General features: G+C 44.7%; 2 protein-coding genes and 1 non-coding gene across 3 annotated transcripts; all 3 read left to right on the forward strand.

Annotated features, from left to right (window-relative positions):
* Positions 1 to 4,276: 4,276 nt before the first annotated feature.
* HTR3C (5-hydroxytryptamine receptor 3C) lies at positions 4,277 to 10,415 on the forward strand. Its single transcript, XM_036243518.1, has 9 exons — positions 4,277 to 4,343; positions 5,776 to 5,942; positions 6,588 to 6,632; positions 7,093 to 7,202; positions 7,477 to 7,646; positions 8,647 to 8,807; positions 9,451 to 9,655; positions 9,850 to 10,065; positions 10,186 to 10,415. Exons 1-9 carry the CDS (start codon positions 4,277 to 4,279, stop codon positions 10,413 to 10,415), a joined length of 1,371 nt encoding a protein of 456 aa, XP_036099411.1.
* Positions 4,372 to 4,531, forward strand: LOC118617934. The gene has a single exon (XR_004956892.1). It is a non-coding gene; the product is annotated as a U1 spliceosomal RNA (small nuclear RNA).
* Positions 10,416 to 19,650: 9,235 nt separating the features above from the next.
* Positions 19,651 to 25,250, forward strand: LOC118617525 (5-hydroxytryptamine receptor 3C-like). Its single transcript, XM_036243513.1, is given in 11 exon segments — positions 19,651 to 19,717; positions 20,971 to 21,137; positions 21,640 to 21,684; positions 22,397 to 22,506; positions 22,785 to 22,936; positions 22,939 to 22,953; positions 23,763 to 23,923; positions 24,290 to 24,488; positions 24,716 to 24,895; positions 24,898 to 24,930; positions 25,048 to 25,250. Coding segments are annotated over 11 exon segments (1,332 nt in total).
* The last annotated feature ends 1,080 nt before the right edge of the window (positions 25,251 to 26,330 follow it).

Genomic DNA, 26,330 nt, shown 5'->3' on the forward strand with positions numbered 1-26,330 from the left:
GGAGCCATATAGTTTCTAGAGAGGTTCTTCACCTTGGCTTTCTCCCCTCCTGGGAAGGCTGCACCAGGCCATCCTCCAAAACAAGAGGCTGCTAGAGGATGAAGGATGTGTTTTTCCTGGTGAGGATGCCTATTGCTAAGCTGCAACTAAAGTTTAGTAAACCCCAGGGGAAAGCAAAGATTGCTAGAAGCACCCATCCCTAAGCTGATGGTATCCTCCAATAGATCTAAGACTGCCCCCCAAACATGAAGGGCTCAGAAACCCAGCCATGTCCTCAGCACTGACTCAAACCACTGCCTCCTCCCCCTCACCCCTGTGTGCCCAGGCAAGAACAATACCCATCCGGTGCCTCCACAGGGCTTAAGAAGCTGATAAAAGCGACACTTGCCCACATCTCAGAGGGGAGCAAGCTCTCAAGCCTGACTCAGACCCTGCTGGCTGGCCTGGATACTGGACTCCTGCCTCTGGGCCTCAGACACTGTAGCTCATCTGGGCTCCTAAATCCAGTGTCTGTGCCTCTGGCCTCAGTGTCCTGAAACCTCAGGGAATTGATCACCCAAACTCCCTTTTCCTGATTCCCCAGAGCACAGCCATGGAGACACCAGATACTAATAGTAGCAAGAAGCTTAAAAAGGGTTCTCAAGTGGCTGCTCACTGTACATCCTGGAAGTTCCCTAGACACAGGTCAGAAATTGCCCTGCCAGTCAGAACAAGGAATGAGAGGAGAGGACATAGTGGCCATCCTATAATTGTTTGCAGTTTAAAACAAACAAAAAAAGTGTTAAATCCCAGGAATCCAAGTTGCCAGTGGTTCTCAATGGTGGTCAATGTTATCCCCAAATGGACTTTGGCAATGTCTGCAGATATTATTAATGGTCACAACTGGGATGAGGGAATGGTACTGGCATCTGGTAGACCAGAGATGCTGCTAAACATTCTACAATGCCTAAAACAGCGCCCCCAACAAAGAATTATGCAGCCCAAATGTCGACAGTACCGAGGTTGAGAATGTCTGCTCTGGCCAATCCCAGGCTCACAAGAATCCTTAACTGGCCCCAGACTTGCCCAAGGAGGCAGTTAAAGCCAAAATTCAAAGCCTCTGTCTTAGATGTCCCAGCTGAGTGCCTAAGAATCCTAGAGATGTATGAACCCGGGATGGAGACTCCAAAGCTGCCCAGAGAAAGCAGAGAGTGTGGAGGAAGTCACTGATCCTCCCACAATGACCCCTGAATCAGCTAAGAGTTTCTGAACCATCTGCTAATTCTGGGTCACCATGACAGCCCACAGCTTGGCTTAGGACAGATATGTGCCTAGAGCTAAAATAGGAATTTTAGGAACCCCCCCCAGGATATTCCTGGGAATGTAAGGTAAAGCTATTCCTAATGGCCTTAGAAAATGATAATCCAGCTACTGAAGGTCTGTCTAAATATCACAGACAGCCTACTGGAGAGGGGAAAGAGGAGGCAGGCACACCCAGGAGGGATGTGTAATGCACATTTGTAACAGGGAACTCTGTCCTGGAATGAACTCTGAGAGCTGGCCTCCCAAACAAGTATTCAGGTGCTTCGTTATTTGTCTGAACTGGAGGGCTGGCCAATGTGGGAAGTACACTGTGCACCCAAAGAATGCTGAAGGCAGAAAGAGACCCGATGTCCATGCTGAGACTTACATGTAAGTCTTTTATGGCTTGTTGTAAGCTGTAAGTATTAGAAAACCTACAACACTGGTTATTTTAAGTACTATCATTTTTATTGCTTTATTTGAAAATGTTTTCTAATTCATCATTTAAAATTAAAAAAAAATTTTTTTATCCTCACCCGAGGACATTTTTGCATTTATCTTTAGATAGAGGGGGGGGGGCACATTGACGTGAGAGAGACACATTGACTGGTTGCCACCCACACAACCCCAACCAGGGCCAGGGACAAACTGCAATCGAAGTACGTGCCCCCCCTTAGCAGGAACTGAACCTGGGACTCTCTGGTCCATGGGCCAACACTCTAACCACTAAGCCAAACCCACCAGGGCATAAGTCATCATTTTAGATGTTTCTTATATAATATGATCAATTGATTGTGGATGTTCATTTTTTTGTTAATCATAAAATTTGTTTTTCCTTGCCCTGGCCAGTTTGGCTCAGCGGTTAGAGCGTCGGCCTACAGTCCAGAGAGATCCGGGTTCTGTTTGTCCCCGGCCCTGGTTGGGTTGTGTGGGTGGCAATCGCTCGATGTGTCCCTTTCAGGTCAATGTTTCTCTCTCTCTCTCTCCCTCTATCTGAACAAAAAAATGAAAAAATGTCCTTGGGTGAGGATTAAAAAAAAATTTTTTTTTTAATTTGTTTTCCCCCAAATTTACTATGTTCTAAAATATGGTCAGAAAATACAAGGTCCAAATGCCATCTATTTCCTTGGCTACAGTGCTTTTCCCACATACTCTTGTCTAATACCTGTGTTGTAGGATTGTTGGGAGGATTACATATAATAAGGTAGGTAAGAAAGACATCACAATGCCTAGCATAGAGTTAGGTCTAGATGTTAGTTATTACTACCACCAGCAGCAAAAGCACCTGAGAGTTCCAGATCCGAGTTGCAAACCTGATTCCCCAGGTAGGAAGAAAGTCCATGCCTTACTAGTTTATTTCTCCTGTCTCTATTATCTCTATCTCCTGGCAGCCAAATCCACTTTTGAGTCCAACCAATAGAGTGAGGTGCAGTTTTTCAGCCAACTTTGATAAAAACAAGATATATATTAACCGTCTTCAGCCACTTTCAGCAGGGCTTGATGTTAACCCTCCTTTCCTGGATCCAAGGTGTGGTAACCTAGCCTACCTGCAGAACTCAAGCACCCCTTAAAAGTTCTTTCATCTTAGCCTGTCCAGGAGTCCAGTGCCCCATGGGTGTGTGTCCATATGGATACAGACATAGCAGGACTTTGGTCTTGCATGACATGATGGCCCAGCCTTTTGACCAAGTGTCCCAAGAAGAAAAGAAATGATTTACAGAGCTGGTGGGGCTGAAGGACTGCATAGGGCAAATCTCAAATGAAAGATATTGCAGCCCTCTGTCGTGCACTTTCCTACTCTGGTCCCCTGCATCACTCCTGCCTTCCTCAGCACTTTCTATTTAGGGCTGTCATGATCTTTCATTCTGAACAAAGTTTCTTTTGTGTTCTAAAGGAAACTTTACCCTCTGCAAGAAAAAAAAATGTCCAAGTCTCTCTGGAAATATAACTATGTAACATAACAATGGTTCAATTCACTCATTTGGTGTCTGTGTTTTTTATAGAGATGTGTCCTAAGATATAATATTGATACATGCCATTAATATGGATGTTAGCTGAGATTACTAGTTTATGATAATGTATAACACTATTGACAACATAAAAACATCTCTGCTATCTGCTAATTTTATGACTTCTATTATCATATAATTAATGTATAGAGTAAAAGAATGTTTGTGAAACATTGATTTGAGGGAGAATGAATCAAGGAGGCAGAAAGATTGAAAAGAGAATATCTAGATAAGGGCTGTTAGGAAAATATAAACAATAGATGATGAAGATTTGAGTCAAAATTATAATTTGGTCCTGGCCCACGAACAAAGTGGTTAGGGTTCAGTTCCTGGTCAAGAACATGTACCTGGGTTGCAGGTTGGATCCATAGCCCTGGTCAGGGTGCATTCCGGAGGCAACCAATCAATGTGTCTCTCTCACATCTCTCTCTCTCTCTCTCTCTCTCTCTCTCTCTCTCTCTCTCTCTCCTCCCATCCCTCCCTCCTTCCCTCCCTTTCACCTTTCACTCTTTCTAAAATCAATGAAAAAAATATCCTTGGGTAGATTATTATACACACACACACATATGTATGTATGTATTTGCGATTATACCTAATGAATACATAACCAAATCCCTAAATATCTGTCACCTTTCCAAATCTGCAAATTTTCTAGTCTTAGAAGAACATAATTCCTATATCCCCAGCCCACACTCCTCACTAAGGCAAGTTATTTTGTTACTGATCTCAGCACAGAGTAGCCAAACAGGCACTTCTCCCTCATTCTTGGCCCAAATTCGTCCCTGCCTGGAGCCCAGAAGACATACCTGGACAGGGGCAAAGCAGGACACTTTGCTGTGACCTCTCTGGCCACAGCCTCTCACCAGAGAGTGGTCACCGTCATGAGCAGTATTCAAAACCAGAAACCAAGGTGTGGTTCGAGCTCCTTAAACTCGAGGGTTTGGGAGCTCCTGGTGAGTCCCCAGAGAAGAGTCCAGAAGAAGAGGATGGAAGGGGAGTGGGCCCCTGTGCAGGGATTCCTCCTCTATCTCACTGTCAGCCTTCTGCTTCAAGGTAAGATGGGGCAAGAACAGGGAAGACCATACTTACCTGGCAGGGGAGATGCCATGATCGCGAAGGTGGTTTTCCCAGGGAGAGGCTTATTCATTGCACTCCGGATGGGCTGACCCCTGCGACTTCCCCAAATGTGGGAAACTCGACTGCATGATTAGTCGCAGTGGGGGACTGCGTTCACACTCTAAAAAAAAAAAAAAAAAAAAAGGAACAGGGAAGACCAGAGTGTGGTTCTGAAGGACATCTAGAAACTTCCCTCTAGCACTTGGAGGGCATTTAATTTAACATGTTACATTATTTCTTCCATAATGCCTATGTCTTGCTTTCCTTTTGGTGACAGATAGAAGGCATTCCACTGGTCAGGACATATAGCCTTCCTCTATTCCTGCCTGCATAGGGATCTGCCAGACTGTCCCATTTCACCCCTTCTCCAGCGCCACCTTTTCACTGATCCCCAACACCCCTTCCACCATGTGTCAGCCCACTCTCCCTCTCTCTTTCCTTTGACATGGTATCTGTGAAAAGAGTAGTCACTCATTTTAAACATGCCTTTGAGTAAGGAAAACATCAAGGGAGGGTGGGGAGCAATCTGAGGCAGAAGGAAGTGGATACTTTACTTCCATGAGGGAATATTTGTTCCAGTCAGGGTACATACATTCAATATTATGGAAAGAGATGGAGATGAAGAGCACAGAAAAAGATCAAATAAGATGAAAAAGAGGTAAAGATTCTGCTCAGGTACTACTCAGACAGCTCCCTGGCCATGGCCAAGAGAAAACACCACAGAGGCCTCACTATGTCATTGACATATACTGTATGTTCAGTGGTATCGGCTAATGATCCCCATGCTGGAAATAAACCCCAAGATATTGGAGGTCACTAAATCTAAAATAAGCAAAATACAAATGCATAGCACCAAGGTAAACACCCACTTGGAATGCCTTCTACATATTCCTCATCTACCTAGTAAGTGCAGTTGTTTGCTTCTCTTATCTTTTTGATACATCGGTTCTTGCAGAAGTCCCTGGGGATGAAATGCAGAAGAGAAATTCATCAGAACAGACTGAACTACCAGTTTCAGAGCACTGCTCAGCAGCGCTACTAGGTGGACCCAAGAGGCTTGTGAGGGGCACACTAAAAGACTCGTTAAAGTGGCTGTCATTGTGCAAGGCTGGTTTGCATATAGATTTGGGCAGGTTTTGCATGAGCATGAAACAATGGGAATGAGGGTAGAGCCCTGACTCAGCTCACCACATCGACTTCCACCATTTGCCTACTAGACCAACTCATCCTCTCCAGCCCTGGCAGGAAGGGGTTTTGGTCTTGGGGAGTCTTGGCACAAGAAGGAGGGTTCATGTGTTTTCTCTCTTTGCAAAGAGGCTCCAGCCCTGACAATAGAGACCCTCTCTCACAGAGTCTCTGTTCTCTACAGGAAGAGGTAACACTTTCATCATCAATTGCTCAAGGTTTGACCAGTATGGGGTGGATCCTGCTGTCTTCCAAGCAGTGTTTGACAGAAAGGCCTTTCGTCCATTCATCAACTACAGCATCCCCACTCATGTCAACATCTCCTTCACCCTATCTGCTATCCTGGAAGTGGTGAGACCTGGCCCCCACTTTCCATAGCTTCTAATAGGGAACAAGGATCCTCTGCTCTGTCCACCCAGCAGTATACTGATCCAGTGGTGAACAATAGGTACTCTGAATGGATTTCGTATAAATAGAGGTGTTTCCTATGAAATGGGGAGACATAAATAAGAAGGCTGCAGTGACATTTTTTCAGGAGGGATTTATCCTTGAGTCCTGTTCTTTCTGAATGCTCAAGAAAGAAGGGGTCTATCTGACAATTAAAACCTGAATTGTGCCTGGCCAGTGTGGCTCAGTGGTTGAGCATCAACCCTTTCACCAAGAGGTCACCGGTTCGATTCCCGGTCAGGGCACATGCCCAGTTTGTGGGCCTGATCCCCAGTGGGGGGCATGCAGGAGGTGACCAATCGATGTTCTCTCTCGTCGATGTTTCCATCTTTCTTCCTCTCCCTTCTTCTCTCTCTGAAATCAATAAAGAAAAACAAAACAAAACCTTGAATTGTACCTAAATACCAGGGGAGACAAGTGAGAAAAGGACAGTCCAACATTTAGAACTATGCATGGTCCAGTAAATTAGTAAATATTAATAAGACTATGAGGTGGGAGTGGGTCAAGTCTTTTTGCACTAATAATCCTGGGTGGGAATTTCTTTACCAGGATGCACAGCTCCAGCTTCTGACATCATTCCTGTGGATTAGTTTGGTAAGGCAGATGCAACTATCCCCTTCCCACTTCCATTTATAAGTTTAATTTGAGAAGTGACGTAAAGGTCTTCCAGTCCAAACCTCTGGCCAATGTATAAATCTTTCTGAGATAAAATAACTCCATTTAGAACTGTGGGGACATTCATCTCCCTGAACCGCTTAGGAAGGTAGAAATGGTGACCCAAGAAAATGGCCAAGTGGTTGCAAGCCAATCTCTTGGTGAGTTCCTGGGTCTGAGAGGTATCAGGCTATAGTTAAGGTCTGCCTGGGGGGGAAAAGGCCAGTAAGGGGTACTTTGCCAAAGACACCTGGCTAGATAAAGAGAAGAAGGTAGGCGGTGGTCATTAAGGACATGAGTAGAGTTAGGGGATCAGAGTTTTAAAAAAAAAAAAATGGGAGAGGCTAATTGGACAAGCTCCAGCATCCTGCACCTCTCTTTCCCTCTGCCCTGTCTGCAGATGTGGGACAATCCTTTCATCAGGTGGAACCCAGAGGAGTGTGTCAACATCAATAAACTCACTGTATCCGCAGAAAACCTGTGGCTCCCGGACATCTTCATCATGGAATCGTGCGTATCTGGGCTGGAAAAGCCAGCATGAAGCTCATCTGCAAAGAAGAGCCAAGGGTCAAGTGCAGGGCCCAGGGACACCAAAAGATTCAGACAGGGCACAGTCTCAATTAATTGACTCCACAGAACACACAAGGAGTAGCAGAGACAAGAGAGAGTGACATTAGAGAAAGAATCCCAAAGGAGAGCACAGTCGGGGAAGACCTGGGAAGAAAGGGAGACAAACGCTTTTTCACGCACCCACAGCACCCACCTCCCCTCCTCTCACAAGCAGCATGGATGTAGATCGGGCACCTCCAGAGCTCGCCGCATATGTCAGCAGTGAAGGTCGAATAAAGTACAATAGGCCATTGAAGGTGACCAGCATCTGTAACCTGGACATCTTCTACTTCCCTTTTGACCAACAGAACTGCACCTTCACCTTCACTTCCTTCCTCTACACAGGTGAGCGAGACACATTTTGGCCGCTATTTAAGATTCACTGGAAGACAATAAGTGGTGTAGATATTATTAGGGAAAGTTTTAGATCAGTGTTTCTCAACTCTGGCTGCCCACTAAAGCTTTTTAAAAAAATACCAATAACTATGCATCACCCCAGAGATTCTAATTTAGTTGTTCCAGGTGGGGCCCAGGTATTGTTATTATTATATATCTCCCTAGGTTTTGCCAATGTGCAGACAGTTAAGAATTACTGCTTTAATTCCTCAATAAAGTTTTTGTTTTGTTTTTTGTTTTTTTGGTATGTGCCCCTAACAGTAACTGAACCCAGGACTCTCTGGTCCGCAGGCCAACGCTCCAACCGCTGAGCCAAACCAGCCAGGGCTAATTCCTCAATAAAGTTTTTTTTAAAACCCAAACTACTTCTTTAGATCTTGGATGGCCCTTGCACCATATCTGATCCTGAGCTACTTCACCTCTATAATTTTTAGCTCAACCCTTTTAACTTTAATAACTAACATACTTAAACCTGTAAATCAATGTAACTGAATGCCACCAGTATCATCTGATGGTGCAAAGGGCCGTACTTACCCCTAAACATCTACAGTTGTATTCCCATCATCTGGCAGATTTGAATAACTCAGTCATTAAAATGGACATGCATATAATTATAAAAATGTTGAGCTGTTCAAGATTGATTTCACTAAAACAGCATCATACGACTGGGGAAATGAGAAGAAAAATAGAAATGACTCCCATTTGAGTCATTTTCAAAATTCCCACAACTACTTTGACTCATCCTTGTTCTCAACAACAAAAATCAGTGCTGCAGCCCACATACATATGAATTGCTTGTCCTGTGACCCACTACTGAAAAGCTTGATGCCCTGCTTTTAAAAGGACAAAGAGGGAAACTTGCTGAAGAAATTCAGTGGAGGAAGAATTGAATTTTGTGGGCAGGCAGCTTGGGAACTTGTGGACTGAGCTGACCTGGCCTCCCTTGCAGTGGACAGCATGCTTCTGGGCATGGACAAGGAAGTGTGGGAGATAACAGACACGTCTCGTAACATCATTCAGACCCAGGGAGAGTGGGAGCTCGTGGGCATCAACAAGGCCACCCAAAAGATGTTGGTGGGCAGCAGTGTATATGACCAGATCATGTTCTATGTAAGTCTTTGACTTCTGATCTTAATTGCTCTGTGGTTTTCCTCTTGATCTAAGGCTCTTTGAGATATAAAAAGAAGCCCGTCCAGTGTGGTTCACTGGTTGAGCATCGACCCATGCACCAGGAGGTCACCGGTTTGGTTCCCAGTCAGGGCACCTGCCCGGGTTGTGTGCCAAATCCCTGGTGGGGGGGCATCCATGTTTCCCTCTCTCCCTCCCCCTCCTTTCCTCTCTCTCTAAAATCAATAAAGAAAAAATATTTAAGAAAAGAAGCTTTAGGGGGTTAAGCACCTGCTCCCCACTTCACCCTATACCCTAATGGCCCTAAAGAAGGATCCCCAAGGACTTCTGCCTTGCAGAGAGGAGGAGCAACTGGGCTCCTACAAGAATGAAGAAGCCATCATCTGATGGTGCAAAGGGCTCTATTTACCCCTAAACATCTAGAGTTGTATTCCCAGCAAGTTGGACACAAATAAAAATTAGAAAACAAATTGGGGGCACTTCTGTAGAAGGACATGTGTTACTTGAAGAGATCATCCCATAGCCAGCCAAATAGCACATCAGCAAGGATTAGAGTCCAATATACAGTTGAGCCTCTGGCTGCAGTTTAATTGCCACATTCTCCACGCTGTCTCCTCCCCACCAGGTGGCCATCAGGCGCAGACCCAGACTCTATGTCATAAACCTTTTGGTGCCCAGTGGCTTTCTGGTTGCCATCGATGCCCTCAGCTTCTACCTACCTGCAGAAAGCGAGACTCGTGCTCCATTCAAGATAACCCTTCTGCTGGGCTACAACGTCTTCCTGCTCATGATGAATGACTTACTACCTGCCAGTGGCACCCCCCTCATCAGTATGGCCCCTCCCACTTTCTGGGGAAGTGAAGGCAGGAGAGGACGGGGAGGGAAACCTGGATAACTGGCTGCCTCTCCACTTGAGGAGGAAAGGGGTTCTGCAGAAAGATTGGATTTGGGGAAAGAGGCTTAAGAAAAGTGTAGAGATGATCCATATTTATAATGGTTTATTTATAACTTGCTTTGTCCTCAGGTGTCTACTTTGCTCTGTGCCTGTCCCTGATGGTGCTCAGCCTGCTGGAGACCATCTTCATTACCTACTTGCTGCACCTGGCCACCACCCAGCCACCACCTATGCCCCAGTGGCTCCATTCCCTGCTTCTGCACTGCACCAGCCCAAGGAAATGCTGTCCCACTGCACCCCAGAAGGGAAACAAGGGCCTGGGACTCACCCCCACCCAGCTACCTGGTAAGGAAGTCAGCACTGCCCACACTTTCTCCTCCAACACCTCCACTTCTCTGCTCCTGCCTCCTTCTCTGCCCCCCTCCCTCCCAGGTGAACTTCACAGCCCACTCTTTCTCTCCATAGGTCTGAAGGAGCCTGTGGAGTTGGTGGGGAAGGTGCCGGGTCCCCGAGAGGCAGAGTTAAATGGGTGTCCTGGGTCAACAAGGGGCCAGCAAGAAGATGAGGCTCAGAAGCAGCATTTGGTCAGCCTGTGGTTGCAGTTCAGTCACATGATGGACACCCTGCTATTCCGCCTCTACCTGCTCTTCATGGCCACCTCCATCATCACAGTCATCATCCTCTGGAACACCTAGGCTGACATCCACATCCATCTCTCCCTGAAAACCACAGCTTGGGTTTCTCCTTGTATTAGGGCCAGTCAGATGTTTGCCTCTTTTTTAATCTTAGCCACTTATCCCTAGAGACTACCATATCCTCTTCTATATTCTCAAAACTTCAACACAGCCCTACCAAGTAGGTTCAGAACAGCCGTGGTCCTCTTCCTGCACACATTTGGTGTCCCTCAGCCACACCCAACTCTGACTTCCTAATCAGTGGAGGTCCAGGTCAGTTGAGTCTCTTCCTGACTGATTGTCCCAATAAACTACTTTCCAGGAAGCACTGTTTCCTCAGTACATTTATGGTGGGTCCACACACTCTGAGGCAGAGAGTCGTCTTGCAGACATTTTGATACTTCACCCTAAACAGGTGTACTATGATTTCATTTTAAGTCTTTCAGACACTTTCATAGTTTAAAAGAAACTAAAGGTCAAGTCTCATTTGCAAAAAATTACTATAAAATAGTTATAATTGCAAAATGTTCCTTTCATCAATCATTTCTATTTAACTTTTCTTTATCTCTCTCATTCCTAAAATTGCTCTTTGAAATAAATATTGTACCATTTTTTTATTCTGACCAGTTTCTCTGATTTTCCAAAATCAAACAGAGAAGGCCTTCTGAATATACATGCTTGGAGGAGGGCCATGAAGACAGTTAAGGACCTCAATGAAAAAGTTCAAGTTCAATAAATTGTCATGCAGCCACATGATGGAATGCTTTGTAGGCATTTAAAGTGAGACTGTAGTTTATGTTAATAAACATGGAAACAGGTTCATGATATATAAAGTGGCAAAAACGAGTTATAAAACAGTATGTATACATTATTTCTGTTTTTTTTTAAAAAAAAAAAAGAGCAATAGAGAGAAATGCAGAGAAAAAGGTATGGATGACTAGACATCAAAACATGAGCAAACTCTGTCCTGGATAATGGATAATGAATTATGAGTGATTGCCATTTTCTTTTATATCTTTATCTGGGTTTTCTTAACTGTTTGCAATGAGCAAATACTATTTTTATTATCAAAAATTATATTTAAAAATTTTTTTAATAATTTTTTCTTTTAAACCAAAGAACTTATATGCATATATGCATAACCAATGAACACAGATAATAATGTAGTGAAGGCAGGGGACAGCCCAGGAGCAGGGCAGAGGGGCCCAATGAGGGGGGAAAAAGGGGGGCATCTGTAATAATTTCAACAATAAAGATAATTTTTTAAAAAAAATAGTATTTTTTTATTTTTCAATTACAGTTGATGTATAATATTATATTAGTGTCAGGTGTGCACTAATAACTTATGAAGTGATCACCCCAATATTTTCAGTAGCCACCTAGCATCATACATAATTATTACAATATTATTGACTATATTCCCTATACTGTATTTTACATCTTCATGACTATTCTGTAACTACAAATTTGTACTTTTTAATCCCTTTGATTTTTGTACCCATCTTCTTTACCCCCTCTCCCATCTGGCAATCATCAAAATTTTCTCTGTATCTATGAATCTGTTTTTGTTCTTCTTGTTCATTTATTTTGTTTTTTAGATTCCACGTATAAGTGAAATCATAAGGCATTTACCTTTCCCTGTCTGACTTATTTCACTCAACAATGTACCCTCTAGTTCCATCTATGTTATTGCAGATGGCAAAATTTTATTGGTTTTACTCTTGCCCAGCAAAGCTATTACTCAGAATCAAAGGACAGATAATTACAAGAAATGTTAAAGGGTCTTTATGAAGAAGAAGGAGGAGGAGGAGGAGGAGAAGAAGAAAGAAAGAAAGATAAAATATATGAATAATAGCCCAGCCGGTATGGCTCAGTGGATTGAGTGTCATCCCATGGACTAAGAGGTTCTGGTTGGATTCCTGGTCAGGGCACATGCCCAGGTTACAGACAGATTAATGTTTCTCTCTCACATTGATGTTTCTAGCTCTCTTCCTTCTTCTTTCTCTAAAAAAAAAAAAAAAAATGATAAAAACATTTAAAACTATATGAATAATAAAATGGCAGTAAATACATATCTATCACCAATTACATTAAATGCAAATAGATTAAATACTTCAATCAAAAGTCATATGGTGGCTGACAGTGTAACAGTGGGAAATTGTAACCCACCCCATCATTCTTTTGACATTTTTTTCTGTAAATAATGACTCTGACTAATATGTAACCAATAGATAAATAGCATGTTTGTATAAGAATACAAGGAACTGCCCGGCTGGTGTAACTCACTGGTTGAGCATTGACCCATGCACCAAGAGGTCACCAGTTCAATTCCCAGTCAGGGCACATGCCCAGGCTGTGGGCCAAATCGCCAGTAGGTGGCATGCAGGAGGTGGCCAGTTAATGTTCTCTCTCATCAATGTTTCTATCTCTCTCTCCCTCTCCCTTCCTCTCTCTCTAATACCAATAAAAATATATATTAAAAAAAAAAGAATACTAGGAACTTACTTCAAAAGATATAGTCTCTGACCTTCAGTCATCCTAGTTCCAGGAGATTTGCTGTATCTCTGTCACATCAATGTTTCTCTCTCTCTTTTCCTCCCTCCCTCCATTCCACTCTATTTTATTTTTATTTTTTTGTATTTTTTATTTATTTTTTAAAATTATATCTTTATTATTGAATGTATTACAGATGTTCCTCATTTTTCCCCCACTGACCCCCTCTTCCCCACTCCCGCCCCCCTCCTGCCTTTTAACACACTATTGTCTGTGTCCATTGGTTATGCATATATGCATATAAGTTCTTTGGTTTTTTTCTTTCCACCCCCTAACCCCCCTTCCCTTTGAGGTTTGTCAGTTTAGCAACCAATTTGTACTTCTTAATCCATTCACCTTTTTCACCCATTCCCCCATCCCCCTCCCATCTGGCAACCAACAAAATGTTCTTTATATCTATGAAAATGTTTCTATTCTGCTTGTTCATTTTGTTTGTAGATTCAATTGTTGATAGATATGTATTCATTGCCATTTTGTTTGTTCATATTTTTGTTCTTCTCCTTCAAGAAGACCCTTCAACATTTCATATAATAATGGTTTGGTGGTGATGAACTCCTTTAGCTTTTCCTTGTCTGGGAAAGTATATGACCATCGATTCTAAATGACAGCTTTGCAGGAGAGAGTAATCTTGGTTGTAGGTTCTTGCTTTTCATCACTCTGAATATTTCTTGCCACTCACTTCTGGCCTGCAAAGTTTCTTTTGAGAAATCAACTGACAATCTAATGGGAACTCCCTTGTAGGTAACTAACTGCTTTTCTCTTGCTGCTTTTAAGATTCTCTCTTTGTCTTGAATCTTTTGCATTTTGATGATGATGTGTCTTGGTGTGGGCCTCTTGGGGTTCATCTTGTTTGGGGCTCTCTGTTCTTCCTGGACTTGTATGTCTGTTTGCTTCACCAAGTTAGGGAAGTTTTCTGCCATTATTGTTTCAAATAGGTTTTCAATTTCTTGTTCTCTCTCTTCTCCTTCTGGCACCCCCAAGATGTGAATGCTGGCACGCTTGAAGTTGTCCCAGAGACTTCTTACACTATCCTCATTTTTTTGGATTCTTTCTTTCTTTTTTTTTTTGCTGTTCTGATTGGGTGTTTTTTGCTTCCTTAGATTCCAAATCGATAGTTTGCTTCTTGGCTTTACCTACTCTACTATTGAATCTGTGTAAATTATTCTTTATTTCAGTTAGTGCCTCCTTCATTTCTGACTATGCATCCTTCATTTTTGACTGGTCCTTTTTTATGCTCTTGAGGCCCTCACTATGTTCACTAAGGTTCTCACTAAGTTCATTGAGCATCCTTATAAGCAGTGTTTTGAACTCAGCATCTGTTAGGTTGCTTATCTCCATTTCACTTAGTTCTTTTCCTGCAGTTTTGTTCTGTTCTTTCATTTGGGACCTGTTTCCTTGTCTCCTCATTTTGGCTGCCTCCCAGTGTTTGTTTCTATGCATTACTTAATGAGAGGTATAGGGCTAGCTGAGACCAGATGCTGCTTGTTTGAAAGAATTTAGGAAAACCTGAAGCAGGATTCAAGACAGGCCAATCCTATAGTAAACCAACTGGCAACAGCTTGGGTGGGCCTGAAAGTTGGGTGGGGCGGGACCTCAGGGAATCACCAGGGGAGGGCTACCAGTGTGAGCCAGGTTGCTGGAGTCCCAGATATGGCGACTGTCTGCCGCCCCAGGGAAGGGCTCACCAAAGGAACAAAGGCCTCTGACAGCACATCTGTCCTGAAGAAAGCCCCCTCTCCAACCCTTGCTCCAATGCCAAACAGCTCAGTTCTTCCCTGTATGTCTCTGGCACCCCTCAAGCTGCCTCCCCTCCAAGCTTAGAGGGAGTGAGTCCGATAAGTCCGAGCGCGGGCCCTTTAAGAGGAGCTGCCTGGGGCTCCAGCTGCCTCAGCCTCCCTGAGCCTCAGTTCCCTCTGGTTTTCCAGTCAGAAGTTATGAGGATTCTCTTCCTGGCACTGGAACCCTGAGCGGGGTGTCCCTTAGTCCTCAGGGAGTACCCTCTCAGCCGAGGTATCCTCCCGATTTTTACCCACCACACGTTGGTGTGGGACCAGCCCATCGTCCACCTCCACCCCTTTTACCAGTCTCCATTCAGCTGCTGCTTTTTTTTTTTTATCCTCACCTGAGGACATTTTCCCATTTTTTGTTCAGATAGAGTGGGGGGGAGAGAAAAAGAGAGAGAGAGAGAGAGAGAGAGAGAGAGAGAGAGAGAAACATCAATGTGAAAGGGACACATCGAGTGGCTGCCACCCACACAACCCAACCTTACAGGAACCGAACCCGGATCTCTCTGGACCGCAGGCTGATGCTCTAACCGCTGAGCCAAACCAACCAGGGCTTAGTTGTAATTTTGATGTGGTTGTGGGAGGACGCAATACTGCGTTTACCTACACCACCATCTTGACCGGAAGTGCCCTCCACTCTATTTTTTTAAAATCAATGGAAAAATATTCTCAGGTGAGGATTAACAATAATAATAATAAAGTAAATTAAGGAGGATGTTAGCCTGTTAGATTGAGGAAGATAAATTTTTATTTGTTATTGAAACTTGTATTAAAAATAAACTTTAGCCCTGGCCAGTTTGGCTCAGCGGTTAGAGCGTCGGCCTGCGGTCCGGAGAGACCCGGGTTCGGTTCCCGCTAAGGGCATGTACTTTGGTTGCAGTTTGTCCCCGGCCCTGGTTGGTCGTGCGGGTGGCAGCCACTCGATGTGTCCCTTCACATCGATGTTTCTCTCTCTCTCTCTCTCTCTCTCTCCCCCCGCTCTATCTGAACAAAAAATGGAAAAATGTCCTCGGGCGAGGATAAAAACAAAAAATAAAATAAAATAAAATAAACTTTAGCCCTGGCCGGTTTGGTTCAGCAGTTAGAGCGTCGGCCTGCGGTCCAGAGAGACCCGGGTTTGGTTCCCGCTAAGGGCACGTACCTCGGCTCTGGTTTGTCCCTGGCCCTGGTTGGTCGTGCGGGTGGCAACCACTCAATGTGTCCCTTTCACATTGATGTTTCTCTCTCTCTCTCTTCCTCTGTCTCCCTCCCACTCCATCCGAACAAAAAATGGAAAAATGTCCTCGGGTGAGGATAAATAAATAAACTTTAAATATAATCTTTAATATACTGATCCAAAATAAATAAATAAATTAAGCTAAAGCCAGTTCTTTAACATATAACGGTGATGTAAACCAAGATGAAAAATTCCCCATGGAGGTTGTTAAGCATCTACTTAGAAGGGGTGCTTTGGGCCTCAGTACGGAGAAGACAGTAACAACTGCAGGCAGCTCGCCCATGTGTAGGCCAAAGCTGGGGTGTGCAGTCTCAAGGAACACAACAGAAATCCTTGGCCACCAGATCCGTCTGCCGCCACAACCCTGAAGGCCTTCCATCTTTCTGGATATTTCCAGCGCTTCCTGTAGGCAGAAGAGCCTGCCACAGACCAGATAGATTCCACTGGCCCAGAGAATCCAACCCTCGTGGACCCCAAATTCATGGCTGTCAAGAGGTAGTTCAGGGATTTGTAACTGCAGCTTAAGGCCACGGTCTGAAGTGGTGGACATGGAGTCCAAAACAGCCTTTTCTCTGCTTTCCTCCGTGGTTGCTTTATTACAAGGGAGCCCCTCGGGCTAGGGACCAAGGGCTTCGCAACAGTCTTCCTAGCAAGCGGTGTCACTGCTTAAACCCTGGGTGGGCAGGCAGGCTTCTCCTCCTCCTCAGTGTCCTCTTGGAGCTGTTGGAAGCACCTTCATGCCCACTTTATCTTTGCTCTACATTTCTGTGGTCGTCATAGGAGCTGAGTTCTTGGGAGAGTGGCTGCATAAGATTGGGAATAAAAGAGTCCCAAGAGGTTGCCCACATTTCTAGTAACTATCCCACTTGCCACACAGACAGCAAACCAGGTGTCCCCATAACAGAAGACTGTCACCACGGGTCCCTGCAGCATGAAGCACCAGGCAGAGTGCCTTGCTCTCAGTGCTGCTGGATGGAGGGTCAGGGACTTCTGCCCCTTCTGACCCCTCAGTAATTTAGTCCACTCTTCTTCAGTGTTGATGATGTACAGACTCCTCCAAGACCACACTTGTTCACTACATGGATGGAAGGGGGAAAGTCTCGTTCTTGGCATCAGTTTTATCCAGTGGCTGGGTAACATTCTTTGGTTTGATCTGAGGTTCTTAGAATTCTACAAAAGCAACTGCTTAACTGGCTTTCCAGCTTCCTTGGCTGAGGTCCAGGCTTTCTTCTCTGCCTCCTCTGCCTTTGCTTTTTTGGTTTTGGCTCTCCATCTACAGAACCTTCCGGCATCTGAGGTGGATGTAACTCTTTTGCTTTTCTTTTGCTTATTCAAACTACCAATGGGTCTCCCCGTCTTCTTTCCTGAAGGGAAAACCTCCTGTTTGGGGGAAATTATCACTGCATTGGTCTCCTTCACTTCAGCCTTGGGGTTTGTCTTAGGACCTGCTGGAGATACATTCTTTGAATCAGGAAAGATTTAACATGCTGCCCCATCCAAGGAACCATCTGGTTCCCTAGATTACTCCCATGCTTCTGCGAGGTTTCAGTTGTCAAGGCACAGGGGTTCCTTTCCAGCAGTAACCATGTCTTGTGTGCCTCCATCTTCACTGTGGTACCCACTGCCTCGCCACTCCTCTACAGACCTCTCAAGAGGCTTTTCTGCATTCAACTCCTGGTTTGTTGGACAGATTGGGTCGGATACCACCTCACCTTTTCTCTTCTCCATCTCAGCATCCTAAGCAGCAACACTCCCACCTTCAAGAGGGTCACTCTTCAAAGACAGTATGTCATCCAGAGTAATTGTGTCTCCCTCAGACTTGCACTGTTTGAAGACACACTCCTAATACTTGGGGACCGTGATCTTCTAAACGATAGCTTCCAATTTGAATTCCCATTTACATCGGGCAGTATTTTGGTCTTATCAGGACTTATGAGGGTAGCAGCGGAACAGTTTCTACTGTCTGGACTTGGAAGGTTCTTAGCGGATTCCCTCTTAGGTATGGATTGAAATCCTGTGTAGAAATTCAATGTTTGTTTTTTGTTTTTATTTTTATTTATTTATTTATTTTTTATCCTCACCTGAGGACATTTTTCCATTTTTTGTTCAGATAGAGTGGGAGGGAGAGAGAGGAAGAGAGAGAGAGAGAAACATCGATGTGAAGGGACACATCAAGTGGCTGCCACCCTCACGACCAACCAGGGCCGGGGACAAACTGCAACCGAGGCACGTGCCCTTAGCGGGAACCGAACCCGGGTCTCTCTGTACCGCAGGCCGATACTCCAACCACTGAGCCAAACCGGCCAGGGCTTTTGTTTTTGTTTTTATCCTCACCCGTGGACATTTTTTCTATATTTTGTTCAGATAGAGTGGGAGGGAGAGAGAGAGAGAGAGAGAGAAACATCGACGTGAAAGGGACACATCGAGTGGTTGCCACCCACACGACCCAACCAGGGCCAGGGACAAACTGCAACCGAGGTACGCGCCCTTAGCAGGAACCGAACCCGGGTCTCTCCAGACCTCAGGCCGATGCTCTAACCGCTGAGCCAAACCGGCCAGAGTGGGTTTTTTTTAATCCTCACCCGAGGACATTATTTCATATTTTGTTCAGATAGAGTGGGAGGGAGAGAGAGAGAGAAACACCAACGTGAAAGGGACACATCAAGTGGTTGCCACCTGCACGACCCGACAAGGGCCGGGGACAAATTCCCTGGTGGCCTCAGGGCTGTAGGCCTTTGGAGACATTTGATAAGGAAGGTGGGCAGGACAGTTCAGTTTTAGGAGAATGGCAAAATGAAGGATTAGACTTGAGGGAATTAACCATCTAGAGCAGCGGTTCTCGACCTGTGGGTCACGACATCTTTGGGGATCAAACGACCCTTTCACAAGGGTCACCCAAGACATAACAGTAGCAAAATTACAGTTATGAAGTAGCAACAAAAATAATTTTGTGGTTGGGGGTCACCTCAACACGAGGAACTGTATTAAAGGGTCGTGGCATTAAGAAGTTTGAGAACCTCTGATCTAGAGGAAACCTGATAAATAAGTTATTCCAATAGTGCAACAAAGGGATGATACAGATCTGCACTGTAGTGCTAGATGTGGACACAGAGACCTGTTAGTCAGGTTTATGTCATGAAACAGGAACTTAACTTCTCAATCAAGCTTCTTATCTCAATATTGACAATAATCACTAATGTCCACAGTAGGACAAAGGATTCATTTCTACATTTGCAACACAATAATTACATGTTCTTGCCTTTCGAAATTAGCAGGTGTCCCTGCATAACTAGCCCTTTTCCAGGGTTACATGCATGTTCTCTGAGGCACCATAACTTCCAGAAGGACCTGATGAGGCCTTTATCAATAGCCTCACCTGCCCCATCTCCCAAGTCACTCATTTTTCCCTGTAAAGTACTTGGAATTGAGATTTTAAACCACTCATCTAGACAAGGTTGCTAAATAGGCACTTCTCCCCTAGTCTTGGCATAACTTCCTACCTTTCTGGAGCCCAAAAGACATAGCTGAACAGGGCAAAGCAGGACACTCGGCCGTGACCTCTCTGGCCACAGTCTCTCACCGGGAGTGGTCACCTGTCATGAGCAGTATTCAAAACCAGGTACCAAGGTGTGGTCTGAGCTTCTTTAAGCTGAGGGTTTGGGGGCTCCTGGTGAGTTCCCAGAGAAGAGTCGAGAAGAAGAGAATGGAAGGGGGGTGGCCCACCAGGAGTGGACTTCTCCTCTGCTTCACTGTCAGCCTTCTGCTTCAAGGTAAGATGGGCAAGAACAGGGAAAGATGGGAATGCTGTTCTTGGCAAAATCCAGAAACTCTTTCATTCTTCAGAACTACAGTGCATCTAAAATAGCTGGGTTAAACATTTCCTTTCTTTGTAGCATGTATGTTTGGTTTCCTTTGGGGAGAGATGAAAAACCCATTTCACTGATCAGTACGCACAGCCCCTCTCTCATTTGCCTATATAGACATCTACTAAATTGTTTGTCCTACCATTTTACCACCTCTCCAATTCCACCCTTTTATAATATCCAACTTCTCCTTTCTACCAAGATATAGCAACTGTGAAGAGGGTAGCTTGGTCCTATTAACAATAACAAACTCCTTTCCCACCTCACATGGGAAGGTCTTATAGAAGAGGTGTATGGAGGGAAAAGGACAACATTTGCTTCCCCTCAATACCTTTCTCCTTAGTTTGGAGATGTACCTTATGATTAACTGGTCTAGAGATATAGTGGAAGAGGCTATAGTCCCAGGAATAAATAACCACAAAGCCATCTGGGATTAGGGTGCAGGTGAGGTGGGCAGAAGGGCTTTTACATTTTATTGTAGAGCTTTACCAACCACATGGTGAATGATCAAAGAGATCTTCTCCAGATGGAGATGATGAAAGTGGCTCCCAGCGATCTTCTTGGAGGAAGTCAACGAATTCGAGCAGGTCACAGAGAGAGCATACAGCGGGTAGTCAATAAATTCACATTGAATCCGACTTCCTTAAGTCCCCACATAGCTTACATCACACTCATGTTTACATCTCTCCAAACTTTTCCTTTCGGAAAATGAGAAAACATGAAAGTGGGAAGAGAAAGGTTTTAAGGAAATTTTGATCAGTGACTATGAGGAAGAATCATAATAGAGCTAGAGAGAAAAAAGTATGCTCAAACAAGAGCCAAAACTTTAAGTGCATCTAAAGGTTGCAACTCTGGAAGGAATAAGACTCCCCAGAGAGACTGTTTGCATACAAATTTGTGTGGTCTTTGTAGGGGAGAAAAGCACAGGAAGGTCTGAGCCCTGAGCCCTGAAAGGTCAGCTCACCACATCAACTTCCGCCATTTGCCTATCAAACCAGCCTATCCTCCTAGCCCCGTCAGGAAGAGCTAGGCCTTTGAGAAAGAGACGTCCACATGCCTCACCCCGTGTCCACATTTTCTTTCTCTGCTGAGAGTCTCTCAGATCTCAGTTCTGACCCAAAAGCCTTATTCCCATCTCACAAGGGCTCTGCTCTCTACAGGAAGGGCAAACACATTCACCATCAACTGCTCAGGCTTTGACCTGCATGGGGTAGACCCTGTTGCCTTCCAGGCTGTATTTAAACAGACAGACTTCCGTCCGGTCACCAATGACAGCATCCCCACCCAGGTCAACATCTCCTTCACTCTGTCTGCCATACTGGAAGCGGTAAGTTCTGACAACATCCTTTCCATAGACTGCTAATAAGGAACAAGGGGTCTTTACCCTGTTAATCCAACATTGCATTGGTCCAGTGGTGAGCAATGAGTCACCTGAATGGATGTTGTACAAATTAGATGATCATCCTATGGGGTGGAGAGACATGAAGGGGAATGTTGCAATGACATTTCTGCAGAGAACATTTGTCCTTGAGTCCTGTCCTTATGAGAATGTTCTATAAAAAACATATTCCCAGTGGGGCCCCATGCTGTTTTTCCTCTACATTTTCATACAACCAGCATTTTTTCTGACCTATCTTTCTTTTGGAACTTGTGAATGAAAAGCTGAACTGTCATAGGGAACCACTTAGGTGCCCTGGCCGGTTTGGCTCAGCGGTTAGGGAACCACTTAGGAAACAAAGGCAGAAGACAGACTAGGACCTGATTTCATGACATTAATCATCCTGACTGGTTTTGTTTGTTTGTTTGTTTGTTGTTTTTCTTTTGATCAGAATGCACAACTTCAACTGCTGAAGTCATTTCTGTGGTTAAAGTTGGTATGTAACATCAACTTTCTTCTCTTTTTCTCTTTTTTCCTGTCTTTGCTTGCAAAAATCACACTCATTGCAATTGACAGTGTCCAAAGGAATAGACACATCCAACCAGAATGGGGCCAGTGTTGGTGACAAATAGTTTTCTGGGCTGCCAAGCAAAGACAGATGGAAAATGCAGGAAGAAGAGGGACAATACAGTTGGAAGCCCCCAAGGAAACTTCAGGGTCCAAATGTATCTAACACCCAGCTTAAGATTTCCTTGAGTGAAAAGTGAAATCCAGCAAGACTCCTTTAGCTACAGAATGGGAGGCATTATCATGAAGTTAAGAAGACAAATCAGAGTTCAAAAGAAAATAAGCTTCTAAAAAAGCAGCATGGATAACAACGTGCATAGTATGATCCTATCTGTCTAAATAAAAATGAATGCTGGAATATGCATTAATTTTCTTTTCTAGAATGATACCCAAGAAACTGTTAATAATGGAACGGAGTTGGGAATATGGACTGAGTTGGAGTGATGAGAGAGGGAGAAGATTTCTTTTTATGTTATAACTTTCTGGAATGGTTGAAGTTTTATTATATACCCATAGTACATGCATTTAGAAAAAATAAATACATATGTATATATATTTTAAGGGAATGGAAGGGCAGAAGATGCTGATATAAACTAGCTCCAGGTTTCAGCCATAACCATCCCTTGTATCCTGTGCTCTAGACCTGGAATAACCCATTCATCAGCTGGGACCCAGAAGAATGTGGTCATATCAATAAACTCACTGTGACAACTGAGAACCTGTGGCTCCCAGACATCTTCATTGTGGAATCGTGGGTATCAAGGTTGGAAATCTGGAGGGAAAACCATTCTGCAAGGAGCACACCAGGGTGCTGCAGGGCAAACCCATTCTGTGGGGCCTCTATAATTTTATTTCAGAGAGGAGCACAATCACAGCTCATTAACTTCTCCTCTAAAAATGGGAAAGTGGTGGGCACAAAAGATGGCAGAGTGGCCATAATGAGCAACATTGGGAAGCCCCACCTTAAGAGAGAAACTCAAACTGCTGTGAAACCCAGAGTGTTTACCTCCCTCCCTTCCTGTCACCCAGCATGGATGTGGATCAGACCCTGGAAGGCCTCTCTGCATATGTGACTAATGATGGTCACATTATGTATAGCAAACCAGTACAGGTGACCAGCATCTGTAGACTGGACATCTTCTACTTCCCCTTTGACCAACAGAATTGCACACTCACCTTTAGCTCTTCCTATACACAGGTGAGTGGTGGTGGGAGTTCTAGATTGGGGTAAAATGAGATCAACCAGTGGGGCAGCAAAAAAGTACACATAGCCCTGGCCGGTTTGGCTCAGCGGTTAGAGCGTCGGCCTGCGGTCCCGAGAGACCCGGGTTCGGTTCCCGCTAAGGGCACGTACCTCGGTTGCAGTTTGTCCCCGGCCCTGGTTGGTCGTGCGGGTGGCAGCCACTCGGTGTGTTCCTTTCACATCAATGTTTCTCTCTCTCTCTGTTCCTCTCTCTCCCTCCCACTCTACCTGAACAAAAAATGGAAAAAAAATGTCCTCGGGTGAGGATAAAAAAAAAAGTACACATAGACAAAGTCCTTTTAACACATAAAAAGGGGCAGTTGAGCCCTGGCCAGTTTGGCTTAGTGGTTAGAGCGTTGGCCTGCAGTAGAGAGACAAGGGTTTGGTTCCACTAAAGGTGCATACTTGGTTGCATTTTGTCCTCATCACGTTGATGTTTCTCTCTCTCTCTCTTCCTCTCTCTCCCTCCCACTCTATCTGAACAAAAAAAAAAAATGGAAAAATGTCCTCAGGTGAGGATAAAAAAGGGAGGGGCAGTTGAGTATTCATTAATTGGGGAAGGTGTGATGGTGGGGTGGGGAACTTAGGCAGGGACAAGACTTCCTGAGAAAGCCTGGTATCGAAAGTAGGCAATTGAACAACAAGGGAGTGATGTTACATGGCAATCTGGAAAAGGTAGCTAAAACAGTTTTTACTTCATTTCTCTGAGCCCTGCACAAGTTGGGGCTGAAAGTATGTTGAATAAATGTTTGTCTCCCCTGCAGTGGAAAACATGTTGCTGGGCATGGAAAGGGAAGTGTGGGCGATAGCGGATACCTCGCATGACGTGGTCCGCACACAAGGGCAGTGGGAGTTTCTGGGCATCAACAAGCCCACCTCGAAGATGTCTGTAGGCTCCAGTGTTTTTGACCAGATCATGTTCTATGTAAGCCCAGAGATCCTGGTATGGATGTCTGTCCCCCAGATCTCCATAATGGGACCCTTCTAGATCCCAGAGCCTCTCATTTCTTGCCCCAAGACCAGAAAGCCCCTGGGCACCATAACCTCTTCCATCTCTCCTTCCTCTCCCAAAGAAGCCCCTTTTTCTGAACCTGTCAGCTCTGGCCTTGGATTTCTTTGGTGGGTGTGGGGGAATTTTGTTAGTCACATATAAGCTGCTTCTCATCATTCAGCCCCAGAAGTACCCCCCTACTGCAATGAAGATGCCAAGAAAGGAAAGGTTGGAGCCATCCTTGGGTCTCCCTTAGGTCTCCTAGCTTCACCTGGCTCTCTGCTTTCTCCTCTCCATCAGGTGGCCATCAGGCACAGGCCCAGACTCTACATCATAAACCTTCTGGTACCCAGTAGCTTTCTGGTTGCCATGGATGCCCTCAGCTTCTATCTGCCTGCAGAAAGCGAGAATTGTGCCCCATTCAAGATGACCCTTCTGCTGGGCTACAACGTCTTTCTGCTCATGATGAATAAACCTGCTAGTGGCACCCCCCTCATCAGTATGTACCCCTCCCCCAACTATTGGATAATGAGAAGTTAAAAAAGACATTGTATGCAGGTGACCTGGCTACACCTGCTGAGCAGATAAGATCAAAAAAAAAAAAAAAAAAGGAGGAAGAAATCATCTTAGAAAGGGCCCTCTGTGTGAGACAGAGAAAAGGAGGGAGGGGGGTTGTTGGTTCTTCTGGACCTGCCTCACTTGGCCTTCTCCTTATCTCCACCCCAGGTATCTACTTTGCCCTGTGCCTGTCACTGATGGTGGTCAGCCTACTGGAGACCATCTTCATCACCTACTTGCTGCACTTGACCACCACCCAGCCCCCACTCATGCCCCAGTGGCTCCACTCTCTGCTCCTGCACTGCACCAGCCCAAAGACATGCTGCCCCATTGCACTCTGGAAAGAGAATGTGGGCTGGATCTCACACCAACCCACCTGCCTGGTAAGGGAAGTCAGCACTGTCCACACGCTCTCAACTTCCACAAACCACCCTCCCTACTCTCGTTGTGTTTCCCAAATTACATATGACTTCATGGCTAAGTGTCTGTCCTCTCTACAGGCCTGAAAGAGCCCAGGGAGTTGGTAGAAAAGAAGCTGGGACCCAGAGAAGCAGAGCTAAATGGGGACTCAGGATTGACAAGGGCCCAGCTCACTGACCTGTGGGTACAGTTCAGCCACTTGATGGACATCGTCCTTTTTCGCCTCTACCTGCTTCTCTTAGTCTCCTCCATCATCACAGTCATCGTCCTCTGGAGCACCTAGGAGCTGAGATCTAATGTGCCAGAGCACCCTGGGGTTCGGGTTTCCTCAGCCTCAACTGACCACCCAGACCTTGCTCTTCTGCACATGCAGACCCATATGCGCCCACGACCCCTGCTCCAGCCCTCCCTGGGCTTAAACAGATTCACTGCTGACTCTCTCAAAAGTGAGGAATACCCGCATGAATGGAAGATGGTGCAGATACTTTAGAAAACAGTTTGGCAGCTCCTCAAAGTGTTGAACATAGAGTTACCATATGACCTCGCAACTTCATTCCTAGATATAAACCCAAGAGAAATGAAAACATATGTTCACACAAAAATTGGAACTCAAATGTTCATAGCAGCATTATTTATAATAGCTAAAAAGTGGAAACAAACCAAATGTCTGTTAACTGATGGATGGATAAATAAAACGTTATATATCCATACAATGGAATATTATTTGGCCATTAAAAAAATGAAGCACTGATACACGCTACAAAATGGATGAACCTTGAAAACACAGGTGGGGGAATCCAGTCACAAAAAACTACATATTATATAATCCCACTTACACCAAATGTCCAGAATATGCTAATCTATAGATTTAGAAAGTAGACTAGTGGCTGCCTAGAACTTGGTGGGGAAAGGGGCAGGTGAGTGAGAAGTGACTGCTAATGGGTACAAGATTGGTGGGGATCATAAAAAATATTCTAAAATTAGACTATGGTGATGATGGCATAACTGTATTAATATACTAAAAACCATCGGATTGTGTGCTTTAAGTGGGTAAATTTTATAGTATGTAAATTATATCTCAATAAAGCTGTTAAACAACAAAAATAAATAAATAACTCCACCAAAAAGTTCTCTCTGCCCACCAATTCCCTTCAGCTTATTTCCTCATTTCACTGCTCCCCACTGCCCTCTCCTCAACTCTCAGATTCCTGGATCCACATATTCAGCTTTCATCAGTGTTTGCCCCTGTACTCCTCCACCATAGATGATTCACAAGGGGCTCATGGACCTCAACTCTCCACTCACCTGTCAGGTTTCCATGCTTCCTTGACGTTGAACATCACCACAGCTTCCGTTCAAAACA

Source organism: Molossus molossus, unplaced genomic scaffold (assembly GCF_014108415.1).
Source record: "Molossus molossus isolate mMolMol1 unplaced genomic scaffold, mMolMol1.p scaffold_m16_p_5, whole genome shotgun sequence".
NCBI classification, from domain to species: Eukaryota; Metazoa; Chordata; class Mammalia; order Chiroptera; family Molossidae; genus Molossus; species Molossus molossus.